Below are 14,250 nucleotides of genomic sequence, written 5' to 3'. Positions count from 1 at the left end.
GTGGAAGATATTTGAATGAAGAATGTGACCTATAACTGGGGACTAATAATGCTGAATCAATCAGAATAATTCCTAATCTTGAATACTCTCCTTGTCACGTTTTATTACAAATTATGATTATCAATTTTACTAAACACATTTCACAATAAGAAAATAACTAAACAACACAATTACGTGGCTACTGTTTTATTGAGATTTTTTAATAATGGGGTTCTTCACGAAAATCTACCATTTATTAACTTTATTACTGTTTTATTTCTGAAAATAAAATAAAATAATCAATTTGAACCATCTACGTATATCTTGGGATTACACAGTCAGTGTTTTCAAGTTTCCCAACTTTTAAGCACAATAATAATACTTCTTTAGTTTTTGGTCCAGGTCATTTGTTTTCAATAAACCTACCGCGAAAAAGAAGCTTATATCGAGTTCCATAACTTCTTACCGTAACATTTCAAAATGTTAATCCCTTGAAGTTAAAATCGCTGTCTAGTGAAACTTGTGTGAAAAATTCCTACCATAACAGGGTGATAAATGAAGGACAGGGCCCGTCTCTTTCGCACACAGACAAGGGAAGAAGCAATAATTATGTAGTAAGTATATCAGTATTAAAATCTAATTATTTCCTTGTTTGGTTTCACCTCAAACTGCACTATCTCACTCAGAGGCACAGTTTTACCCGCCAAACGGTGTGGATTTGCCGCCTTTACGGTGAGCCAGTTTTCGTCATTTAAGCGCGGCCCTGGTGATTGCATGGTTGCAATTTTACAGGAGAGAATGGGCGCAATTATAATTAAGCAGAAGGATTTGGCAACTCCTAGTGCGAGAGAGAGAGAGAGAGAGAGAGAGAGTTGACAGTATCCTGTTGTCTTCATCCTTGACGTGACGGGAGAGTTTCACCTCTGTCAAACTTTACTGTCAAATCAAAATCACTTTGATTTACATAAAACGTAAACATTTCTTACATTTCAATGGAAAAATTAACCTCAAACGGATCATAAAGTCACCTCTGCGTACTGTTAACACTGTATCGTGAGTTCGACATATTTCCGTTTCAAGTTTACCTTAATTCGTCGTGGTCTTTCTACTCGTTCTGCTCGTACTCTGTTGGTCTTCGATCATTCGTCCTGTGTATTGATAAAAAAATTGGGGTGTTATGAGTTACATTTTTACACAACCTTTTATCAGGGGACTCAAATCGTTTAAATGATTTTTTATCCTATAATTAAAATTAAGGAAGAGCAGTAAAAGAAATGGTATCAGTACTGAGGAATATATCAGCCATTTGACAAGTATGACACTGTAAAAAACGAGAATGCTTCTATATTTGAATTATTATACCAAATTATGTTCATTTTTTAAGTTTACCTGTTGATATACCGAATAGGATTGGTAGACGTAACACCATCAAGACGTAAAATTATAATCAAGAATCTTTAAATGTTATGGAAATAAAATAGAATCGTATCTGTATCCTCAAACTATATAGGTGAAAATAGTTTCAACACATTGGTATTCAAATGTAAATATGTGAGTATATTCACGATTAACTTTATGAGTGATTCACATAATTTAGAAGAAACTTGGTTTTTGTACAAGAAAACACAAGCACCACAATGTGGATTTTCGCAGTAAAAAACTATCACGATCACCTTTTCTCATCAAATATAAATACTATCTATACATGTCCAGTAATCTCGAATATTCAATGAGAATATTCAAAATCGAAGCATGTCAACATAATTCAATTGGTAAACTTTATGATAGATCTACAAATAAATTTGAAAAATGTTAACGAAAAAATAAATAAAATAATTGGTTGAAGTTTCCGCCTAGAACCAGTTTTGCGATTGCCGTCTTCAATTATGAACTGTAACTGTGAGAGTGTTGTGTCCAGTTGTGGTGAATATCCGGCTCGAAGGACCGTGGATCACGGAGATAAGCCGTGGACGTTGTAGGTCACCTTAGTCCGGGATTATGACCTACTTGTGCCTACCTTACAACCGCGACCTTACGGTTGAGTCATTAGCGATATCCATATCCTCTTCGGATCGTATTGATAAGCTGAGAAATTGTAAATTTGATTTATTTTAGCAAGTAAATTTCGAGTTGTTTCTCACCAAAACAGTTTTTATTCTTCTGTAGGTGTTGGTTGAAAATCATCGTGCTGAAAACTTTCAGAGACTTTACGGAACATTCGAACGATTTTTATCAAATTTGGTATGTAGGAACTAATTCATAGTGACTCCAGGCAATTTTAATTTTTTTAAATTTTGATTTTTAATTGTAATTTTTCCCAGAAAACCCATAAAATAACTGAAAAATCCAATTGCCTCAAAATTATTAAAAAAACTGTTAAAATTAATTTTAACTGTTAAAATATTACTGCAACTTCTGTTATTTTTTTACCCATAAAAATTATAGAAAATCGGATTTCTAAAAAAAAAATACACTAGACCTATTTCATTGAAATTTGGACGGTATATTGTGTTCACTATGATTCTAAACAAAATTGTTCAACCCCCATTGCTGTAAAAGTTAGGGTTCAAAAGTAATTGTAACTTTAGTGGTGACCCCATAAAATATAGTCACTCCCACCGCTTGCCTATGATTAAGGTTGTAAACTATGACAAGCTAATGGTCGAAAGTATGTGTCAGTTTGTCAGATTACTGATACCGTTTATTTTTATAACGGACAATATTTTTAAGAGTGGTAGACTGCAATAATTGTGAGCCGTATTAATGTACAGTATTATGTTATGCCAAATTCATATTTGGATTAAAATACGTCCCCAAATTAATTGGTAATTGTAGTTGGTGGTATAATGGAGTTTTTGCTCCACACTTTAAATAAACACGATAAACACTGTTCGTTATTTTTAAAGTTTAGCTAAACGTGAAAAAATAACGAATAGCGTTTACTGTGTTAACCTAACGTGTGGTGCAGAAACTACAAAATGATTTGACGGCAAATAAACTTTTTGTAATTTGTATTTTTCAGTATTCGTGAATTTAGTGGAATCTTTTTCGTCGCGGAGTGACAACTATATGCTGTATTCTGATAACACGGGTAAAGTAGGCCTAACAACTATCAGTTAGCTAAGTAACAACCATCTGAATAGATTCACGTTCGGCTGGTTTTAGGTTTTAGTACAACTTGCCAAGTTATTATTTAATGTTCGGTTAGATCATGATAATAGTCAGTAGCTTTTTGATGGTTCGAAATTGGCCCCGATCATCGAGCTTGTAAAGGCTTAGCTAAAGAAACAGCTGTTTAACAACAACACAAGACATCTCACTCAATCATTCATGTTTGGTCACAACACGTCTAGTTGCGTTGCGATCTCAAGGCAATTGATTGCACCGCCAGTGGTTAAAGCATGGTTAAAGCGACCGCCTTCAAATCTGAAGACCGTCGGTTAGATTCCAAGCAAAGTTGATCTGAACACAGATGCTATCTTATCTATTCTATATATAATTCAGTTTAAAAAATCTTTGTACAACTAAATCTAGAGTTCTACTGGACCGATTTTATTAATTAATGGGTCGTTGGAAAGCTTAAGTCGTGTAGATTTGCAAATAATTATGAAAGTTTATTTTTATTATGATTTATGGTGAAAAATTTCATAAAAACATGTTTTCCATAAGAAATACATTGAAAACGGTGTTTTTCACACTTTTTATTTGGGTGCCACTTTTAGCTGCCTTTTTTAGTGTTTCCAAGAAGTGTATGGTATCAATTAATAGGAAATTTTATTCTCTTTCAGAATATCACCTTCCACTTTGGTCGATTTCCTCACCATTTAAAAGTTATTTGCAAAAAAGATAAGCAACCTCCGAATTTATAGTAATGAGAAAATATTGAGTTTGGGATATATATATTTAAACTTTGTACAACTAAATCTAGACTTCTACTGGACCGATTTTGTTAATTAATGGGTCAATGGAAAGCCTAACTCATGTAGATTTGCAAATAATTTGCAAATAATGTCATTAAATATTTGTGGTGAAAAAGTAAAAATACCAAAAATACATTAAAAACTGTTTTTTTCAAGTTTCCGTTTTCAAGATTCTTTTTTTACCCAGTTTTTGGCTGCCTTTATTTAGTATTTTCAAGAAATGCATAGTAGTTCTTTGTAGTTAATATTATTCTCTTTCAGAATATCTCATCCACTTTGGTAGATATTCCCTCCATTTAAAAATTATTGGCAATAAGCTAAGTGATCTCCAAATTTATAGTGGTGAGAAAATACTGAATTAGATATATTTTTGTTAAACTTTGTACAACTAAATCTAGACTTTTACCTGACCGATTTTGTTACTTAATGGGTCGTTGGAAAGCCTGATTAGTGTAGATTTGCAAATAATGATGAAAAATCGATTTTATTATATATTTGAGGTGAAAAAGAAAAATAAACAATAATACATTTAAAACTCCTTTTTTCCAAGTTTATATTTGTAGCCAACTTTAGGCTGCCTTTATTGAGTATTTTTGAGATATACATAACAGTAATTTGTAGGAAATTTTATTCTCTTTTAAAATATCATCTTCAACTTTGGTCGATTTCCTCACCATTTCAAAGTTATTTGCAAAAACGTTAAGCAGCCTCCCAATTTATAGAGGCGAGAAAATACTGAATTAAAGATGTTGTTAAACTTTGTACAATTAAATCTACAGTTCCACTTAACCGATTTTATTAATTGATAGGTCATTGGAAAGCCTAATTTGTGTAGATTTGCAAATAATTATGCAAGTTTGATTTTTGTATTTACTAGGTGAAACCCGTCAAAGTCGACAGTTACTGTTGAGGTTGCAAGCAAGATCGTTTGACTATAAATCGATGATAAATAACTCCATTTTTTGAACAATTTGTGTTGTTCGTGATTTAGCTGTGTGCTTTAGGTACGTCCGTACTTTAAGACCAAAATCATGAAAATTGGGTGGGCAGAAGAGCCAAACGAATTCGAAAAAAAAACAAAATTTAACTCCCATAAGAAATGTACAGGGAGGCAGTTTGTGCATAGCTCGAAATATATGTCAAAACGAATGCCGATGCTTGATGGAAAATCTGTGGTACGTCCATACCTTCAGTTTAAGGCCAAAATTATGAAAATCGGTCGGGTAGAAGAGCTAACCCGACTCAGAAAAGAAAAAACAATAATTTTTATAGATGGCAATAATTAGTTTACCAGTATGCATAATCTAATCAATCATACGAAACGTGTGTTAATAATTCAACAGCATATTGTTATATCGTTATCTAATTGATTTTTCTTTGATTAAATGTTGTTATTAACAATTCCCATTTGTGTTTAAAGTGTGTTCCTTATGTTAAGTGTGTGACTCTAATGTTATGTTCTTAATCTGTACCATTAATATTAGTGAGTAAAGTGGTGTATAGATTTCATAACCATAATTTTACTAGAGACTGTTGTATTTAACCACAACGGGCACTGTTACTAGTTGTTAATAATGCTATTTAACAAAAGGTTGGTGTTGAGTTAAAAGACTAGAAAGGTTTAAAAGTGCCAATGGCTTCAAACGCAAATTGCTCATAGCAACGTGAGGTGGGCGAGGAGTATACATGGAGAACGAGTTGACCAGCAGAGTGCGGGACTTCGGTTGCGAGGTCCCGGATTCAAATCCTGCCAATCACCAATGGATTTCATCTATGTGATAATGCCAAGACTCTCAAGGGGATTATTAAATGAGACTTGTTATCCAGATTGACTCCTTATTAAGGTTTGCAATAACATGTGATTTGGGGTAAAATAAATTCAAGGCGATTTGAAAATGACACTTGTTATCAAGGGTGACTTGTTATCGAGGTTCCACAAATGGCAACGCGAGTGGTCGCGGCCAGGATAGTGGGAGAGCGCAGCTAGCAGAGCAGTTGCAGTGGTGTAGCGACATCAGAGAAAGCTCGACTGAGGAGTGAGGAGTGAGGTGAGGACCGAGGAGAGGACCTTGGAAGACGGAAGTGGCGGTGAATCAGGTCACCGGCCCGACACCAGGATACCACACCAGTCTACAGTAGAGTGTCTACAGTCTACAGTGTGGTGTGTGTAGTGTGCGGTAGTGACGCGAGTGTACCAGGATATCATATGACGCTCGCCGCGCTGCAACAACAACCAGCCAACATCGACAACCACAACCAACATGTGAACGTGAGTGGACTATATTGTGTCAAGTGTAAAATGGGGATTTAATCTTAAATGTCCTATTGTCTCATTAAGTTGTGTTGCCACTATATGTTAGTTCAAAAGGAAAGCTAAGAGTATTCAAAGGCTGTCTAAAATAGTGTGTTTGATAGATTTGGATTCATAAAGCCACCTCTTTTGGTTGTGTTGTCAATTATATCGCCTATAAGTTGTTAGAATAAGTTAACCTATGTCACATTGACTTCTCTATGAAGTGTAAACCCAACTGTGGTGGGTTGGTGACGTTGTTGACATAAGTGGGATTAATTCTTAAAGGGATTCAGTTTTATCGGTGACTTTTGGTTACTTAGGGTAGGCAATTAATAGACTCTTCCAATCTATATAGACCAGCTGTAACCATATTATTCAAATATGACTTAGTTAAATAAGCAGCATAAATAAATAAATAGTTAATTGATTATACGAAGCAATTTTTTTTTTAACTTTGCACACCGCCGTAATTCAATTTTATACACTGAATAAATCCATTCGGACAAATATAGAATACGTTTCCCCATATTCTTGTAGAATAACTTGGGCTCCCTACAAAATGACAGTATTAACAGTACAGCCTTTTAAAAATACTATAACCATCAAATAGCATATCGACTTCGTCGCGAACTTAAAACGGTCGAGACCTGCAAAGCCCTTTAGGCCCATGATACGAAAGCTATACTATAAAAAAAAACTATACAAAATTGAGAAAATATCTACTGTACAATAATTGCACACAACTACAACTCTAAGGTTATGTAAAGAAATATTTAGAGGAATCGGCAATAGTATTTCAATACTAGTGAATTGGGACTTTCGTGACGAGTATTGAACGATACTTTTTATTACAATGAAAAAAAAACTACTTAATAAAATTATCTGACATTTAGTAATCTATTTATTTTTATAATACTAACACAATACGGTTGTAAAATTTATTTTAGTGTAAAATTCAGCTGATTGTAATTTTTTATGTCAGGTAAAGTAATGTGTATGTAGCGAAAGTAATGTTTATGTCAGGAAAACTCAGCTGATCATTATTTGTTTTTGGTGTATGGAAATTGAAGATTTTCGAAGATCTCAGCTGTATGGAAATGTGCTATTTTCGAATACAGAGTGATGATAAAGTAATAAATAGTTGCTAGGCAGTGTTGACAATATAACAAGTCTATTTCAATGCATTATTATGTATAATGTTTGTGTATTGAATTACATTAATGTTTTAAGTAAATAAGCGAACAGCTGATTTTCGGCCCTAGGGATGTAAAAACCAAAATCACGATGACAGCTGGCGTGGACAGCAACAAGTAGTTTTTAGTCTCCAATTAACGTTTAAAACGGCTAAAAACATCGTAGTGTGGTGAAAAATATAAACTATTAAAGCTCTTTGTGTTTAAATACAACAGTAAAAATATTTTTGATGTTTATTTGTTTTCACGTCCAGTGCCTTTGGATGACTGAAATCTGTCATCGCATGCTGATTGGTTCCTGGAATCTGGAACCCAATTTCAGCTGTCTCTAGTAGACATTTCTGAATTTCGATATGACTAATCAAAGTCATTTTAAACTAAATTGAGGTATAATTAATAATATACATAGTCTCTGTGAAATCTTGAAAAGTAGGGCACTCTTGACATTGTGGATTGCTAAATTCTTCCACTGTCACACAGAGTTTGTAAAAGCGAGTCGAACGCTCGTACTGCCCAGTGAATGCTGGAATCTCGTAATGAACACGTTCCACGCAAATCACATTTACTGTTGTCTCATGGTGGTCTTCGGACCTATCCATGACTGAAGAGACTAAAATAAAGTCGAAACAACAGAGCACACTTCTAATCCTGAAAGATGGATTAGTCGTATTTGACATAGCGCAGGCTCAATCAAATTTCGAATCTACAAACCACACACGAACATGGATCGTACACACCCGAGACGGTACGTGTGATAATCCCAATGCTCGGAGAGGTTGAGATTTTGGTTTTGTAATTTGAAAGAACATTCAAACGAATGTAATTGAAAATTGGCAAGGGATTCGTCCCATTTACCTTCAAAAAGATTAACCTGTAATGAAGCGCTAGTCATATCCCCTCACAATAACGCGTAACCGGGTTTTAGACGTAGGGCAGATGCTGATCTTAATTGCAGCTATCAACCACAAAAGCTATATGCTGTGGGAACCCTCACGATCGCCGGATAGACAGATGTCGCCCACACGAATTGTGTAGAAGAGCCTAAACGTGCTACTGTTTGATGATATCAGTGATTCTAAAATTGCAGTCTGATTGAGAAGACTGACCAGCTCCGCTGGATTTGCAACTACATCACCTGTCACAATCACTTTAACCAATTAATAATTTTGAGTGACTTGTAACATTAGGTGCAAGTGTTTGGCTTCGCAACCTTCTAAAATTCTAAATTAATTTTGCAGGTTAGATGTATCGGTCACGAAACTCGTTCTTGGGGTTATACGTGCGAAAAGACGCCCTAGTGGCGGAATCACTCTTGCAACGTAAAAGGTGCGATTATACGCATAACGATATCATCTGTTTCGGTCTCAGGGCTAGATAGCCCATACCTCATCAGGTGCACACTTTAGTGCACGACAGATTGAATTATAATGTGTTGAGGACGGATTAAATTTTTCATCGTCCAACTGAAATTTTGAATTTTGATGTTTCTAAATTTTGAAAAGATGAAATTGTCAACTTAGAGTTGACCAGGCACACCTGAGTATTTACTCATTGTTCTTAAATTATTGTGGACGGACTCATCAATTTTGATGTTTATTTGTTTTCACGTCCAGTGCCTTTGGATGACTGAAATCTGTCATCGCATGCTGATTGGTTCCTGGAATCTGGAACCCAATTTCAGCTGTCTCTAGTAGACATTTCTGAATTTCGATATGACTAATCAAAGTCATTTTAAACTAAATTGAGGTATAATTAATAATATACATAGTCTCTGTGAAATCTTGAAAAGTAGGGCACTCTTGACATTGTGGATTGCTAAATTCTTCCACTGTCACACAGAGTTTGTAAAAGCGAGTCGAACGCTCGTACTGCCCAGTGAATGCTGGAATCTCGTAATGAACACGTTCCACGCAAATCACATTTACTGTTGTCTCATGGTGGTCTTCGGACCTATCCATGACTGAAGAGACTAAAATAAAGTCGAAACAACAGAGCACACTTCTAATCCTGAAAGATGGATTAGTCGTATTTGACATAGCGCAGGCTCAATCAAATTTCGAATCTACAAACCACACACGAACATGGATCGTACACACCCGAGACGGTACGTGTGATAATCCCAATGCTCGGAGAGGTTGAGATTTTGGTTTTGTAATTTGAAAGAACATTCAAACGAATGTAATTGAAAATTGGCAAGGGATTCGTCCCATTTACCTTCAAAAAGATTAACCTGTAATGAAGCGCTAGTCATATCCCCTCACAATAACGCGTAACCGGGTTTTAGACGTAGGGCAGATGCTGATCTTAATTGCAGCTATCAACCACAAAAGCTATATGCTGTGGGAACCCTCACGATCGCCGGATAGACAGATGTCGCCCACACGAATTGTGTAGAAGAGCCTAAACGTGCTACTGTTTGATGATATCAGTGATTCTAAAATTGCAGTCTGATTGAGAAGACTGACCAGCTCCGCTGGATTTGCAACTACATCACCTGTCACAATCACTTTAACCAATTAATAATTTTGAGTGACTTGTAACATTAGGTGCAAGTGTTTGGCTTCGCAACCTTCTAAAATTCTAAATTAATTTTGCAGGTTAGATGTATCGGTCACGAAACTCGTTCTTGGGGTTATACGTGCGAAAAGACGCCCTAGTGGCGGAATCACTCTTGCAACGTAAAAGGTGCGATTATACGCATAACGATATCATCTGTTTCGGTCTCAGGGCTAGATAGCCCATACCTCATCAGGTGCACACTTTAGTGCACGACAGATTGAATTATAATGTGTTGAGGACGGATTAAATTTTTCATCGTCCAACTGAAATTTTGAATTTTGATGTTTCTAAATTTTGAAAAGATGAAATTGTCAACTTAGAGTTGACCAGGCACACCTGAGTATTTACTCATTGTTCTTAAATTATTGTGGACGGACTCATCAATTTTGATGTTTATTTGTTTTCACGTCCAGTGCCTTTGGATGACTGAAATCTGTCATCGCATGCTGATTGGTTCCTGGAATCTGGAACCCAATTTCAGCTGTCTCTAGTAGACATTTCTGAATTTCGATATGACTAATCAAAGTCATTTTAAACTAAATTGAGGTATAATTAATAATATACATAGTCTCTGTGAAATCTTGAAAAGTAGGGCACTCTTGACATTGTGGATTGCTAAATTCTTCCACTGTCACACAGAGTTTGTAAAAGCGAGTCGAACGCTCGTACTGCCCAGTGAATGCTGGAATCTCGTAATGAACACGTTCCACGCAAATCACATTTACTGTTGTCTCATGGTGGTCTTCGGACCTATCCATGACTGAAGAGACTAAAATAAAGTCGAAACAACAGAGCACACTTCTAATCCTGAAAGATGGATTAGTCGTATTTGACATAGCGCAGGCTCAATCAAATTTCGAATCTACAAACCACACACGAACATGGATCGTACACACCCGAGACGGTACGTGTGATAATCCCAATGCTCGGAGAGGTTGAGATTTTGGTTTTGTAATTTGAAAGAACATTCAAACGAATGTAATTGAAAATTGGCAAGGGATTCGTCCCATTTACCTTCAAAAAGATTAACCTGTAATGAAGCGCTAGTCATATCCCCTCACAATAACGCGTAACCGGGTTTTAGACGTAGGGCAGATGCTGATCTTAATTGCAGCTATCAACCACAAAAGCTATATGCTGTGGGAACCCTCACGATCGCCGGATAGACAGATGTCGCCCACACGAATTGTGTAGAAGAGCCTAAACGTGCTACTGTTTGATGATATCAGTGATTCTAAAATTGCAGTCTGATTGAGAAGACTGACCAGCTCCGCTGGATTTGCAACTACATCACCTGTCACAATCACTTTAACCAATTAATAATTTTGAGTGACTTGTAACATTAGGTGCAAGTGTTTGGCTTCGCAACCTTCTAAAATTCTAAATTAATTTTGCAGGTTAGATGTATCGGTCACGAAACTCGTTCTTGGGGTTATACGTGCGAAAAGACGCCCTAGTGGCGGAATCACTCTTGCAACGTAAAAGGTGCGATTATACGCATAACGATATCATCTGTTTCGGTCTCAGGGCTAGATAGCCCATACCTCATCAGGTGCACACTTTAGTGCACTAAAGTGTGCACCTGATGAGGTATGGGCTATCTAGCCCTGAGACCGAAACAGATGATATCGTTATGCGTATAATCGCACCTTTTACGTTGCAAGAGTGATTCCGCCACTAGGGCGTCTTTTCGCACGTATAACCCCAAGAACGAGTTTCGTGACCGATACATCTAACCTGCAAAATTAATTTAGAATTTTAGAAGGTTGCGAAGCCAAACACTTGCACCTAATGTTACAAGTCACTCAAAATTATTAATTGGTTAAAGTGATTGTGACAGGTGATGTAGTTGCAAATCCAGCGGAGCTGGTCAGTCTTCTCAATCAGACTGCAATTTTAGAATCACTGATATCATCAAACAGTAGCACGTTTAGGCTCTTCTACACAATTCGTGTGGGCGACATCTGTCTATCCGGCGATCGTGAGGGTTCCCACAGCATATAGCTTTTGTGGTTGATAGCTGCAATTAAGATCAGCATCTGCCCTACGTCTAAAACCCGGTTACGCGTTATTGTGAGGGGATATGACTAGCGCTTCATTACAGGTTAATCTTTTTGAAGGTAAATGGGACGAATCCCTTGCCAATTTTCAATTACATTCGTTTGAATGTTCTTTCAAATTACAAAACCAAAATCTCAACCTCTCCGAGCATTGGGATTATCACACGTACCGTCTCGGGTGTGTACGATCCATGTTCGTGTGTGGTTTGTAGATTCGAAATTTGATTGAGCCTGCGCTATGTCAAATACGACTAATCCATCTTTCAGGATTAGAAGTGTGCTCTGTTGTTTCGACTTTATTTTAGTCTCTTCAGTCATGGATAGGTCCGAAGACCACCATGAGACAACAGTAAATGTGATTTGCGTGGAACGTGTTCATTACGAGATTCCAGCATTCACTGGGCAGTACGAGCGTTCGACTCGCTTTTACAAACTCTGTGTGACAGTGGAAGAATTTAGCAATCCACAATGTCAAGAGTGCCCTACTTTTCAAGATTTCACAGAGACTATGTATATTATTAATTATACCTCAATTTAGTTTAAAATGACTTTGATTAGTCATATCGAAATTCAGAAATGTCTACTAGAGACAGCTGAAATTGGGTTCCAGATTCCAGGAACCAATCAGCATGCGATGACAGATTTCAGTCATCCAAAGGCACTGGACGTGAAAACAAATAAACATCAAAATTGATGAGTCCGTCCACAATAATTTAAGAACAATGAGTAAATACTCAGGTGTGCCTGGTCAACTCTAAGTTGACAATTTCATCTTTTCAAAATTTAGAAACATCAAAATTCAAAATTTCAGTTGGACGATGAAAAATTTAATCCGTCCTCAACACATTATAATTCAATCTGTCGTGCACTAAAGTGTGCACCTGATGAGGTATGGGCTATCTAGCCCTGAGACCGAAACAGATGATATCGTTATGCGTATAATCGCACCTTTTACGTTGCAAGAGTGATTCCGCCACTAGGGCGTCTTTTCGCACGTATAACCCCAAGAACGAGTTTCGTGACCGATACATCTAACCTGCAAAATTAATTTAGAATTTTAGAAGGTTGCGAAGCCAAACACTTGCACCTAATGTTACAAGTCACTCAAAATTATTAATTGGTTAAAGTGATTGTGACAGGTGATGTAGTTGCAAATCCAGCGGAGCTGGTCAGTCTTCTCAATCAGACTGCAATTTTAGAATCACTGATATCATCAAACAGTAGCACGTTTAGGCTCTTCTACACAATTCGTGTGGGCGACATCTGTCTATCCGGCGATCGTGAGGGTTCCCACAGCATATAGCTTTTGTGGTTGATAGCTGCAATTAAGATCAGCATCTGCCCTACGTCTAAAACCCGGTTACGCGTTATTGTGAGGGGATATGACTAGCGCTTCATTACAGGTTAATCTTTTTGAAGGTAAATGGGACGAATCCCTTGCCAATTTTCAATTACATTCGTTTGAATGTTCTTTCAAATTACAAAACCAAAATCTCAACCTCTCCGAGCATTGGGATTATCACACGTACCGTCTCTAATCCATCTTTCAGGATTAGAAGTGTGCTCTGTTGTTTCGACTTTATTTTAGTCTCTTCAGTCATGGATAGGTCCGAAGACCACCATGAGACAACAGTAAATGTGATTTGCGTGGAACGTGTTCATTACGAGATTCCAGCATTCACTGGGCAGTACGAGCGTTCGACTCGCTTTTACAAACTCTGTGTGACAGTGGAAGAATTTAGCAATCCACAATGTCAAGAGTGCCCTACTTTTCAAGATTTCACAGAGACTATGTATATTATTAATTATACCTCAATTTAGTTTAAAATGACTTTGATTAGTCATATCGAAATTCAGAAATGTCTACTAGAGACAGCTGAAATTGGGTTCCAGATTCCAGGAACCAATCAGCATGCGATGACAGATTTCAGTCATCCAAAGGCACTGGACGTGAAAACAAATAAACATCAAAATTGATGAGTCCGTCCACAATAATTTAAGAACAATGAGTAAAAATATGTTGGATTTTGCAAAAATTGTTCGATTTAATCCTTTCCTTGGTGGTTGAGAAAGATACCACAGATTGTACATATAACTATTTCGTAGACTGCAAGAGCCCGTGAATCAGTGAAACTATGCGATATCTGTCTGTTATCAAATTTCGCAAGAACCTTACCCACATACAGGTATTTTCATGTTGCAATTTTACTCACGAGCGATGGCGATAAGTAGCACATTTTACGAAT

At 36.7% G+C, this 14,250-nt stretch overlaps 1 protein-coding gene across 2 annotated transcripts in view; it reads left to right on the top strand.

Annotated features, from left to right (window-relative positions):
- The window catches only part of LOC128990194 (endoribonuclease ZC3H12A-like), a 57,415-nt gene that overhangs the window by 20,815 nt on the left and 22,350 nt on the right, over positions 1-14,250 (top strand). Inside the window, exon 1 of one of the 2 annotated variants that reach the window (XM_054412481.1) lies at positions 5,951-6,168. The exons of the other annotated variant lie outside the window; for it this stretch is intronic. Coding sequence (XP_054268456.1) covers positions 6,106-6,168 — 63 coding nt within the window. The 5' untranslated portion in view covers positions 5,951-6,105. Of the gene's footprint in view, positions 1-5,950; positions 6,169-14,250 lie in introns of those variants that run through there. 2 annotated transcript variants of the gene reach the window in all.

The sequence above is a fragment of the Macrosteles quadrilineatus genome, unplaced genomic scaffold, assembly GCF_028750875.1.
Source record: "Macrosteles quadrilineatus isolate MER2022 unplaced genomic scaffold, UCM_ALF_1.0 Scaffold_3__2_contigs__length_128488019, whole genome shotgun sequence".
Lineage (NCBI taxonomy): Eukaryota > Metazoa > Arthropoda > Insecta > Hemiptera > Cicadellidae > Macrosteles > Macrosteles quadrilineatus.
Note: the sequence above shows the minus strand (reverse complement) of the source record. Positions and strands in the feature narration are given on the sequence as shown.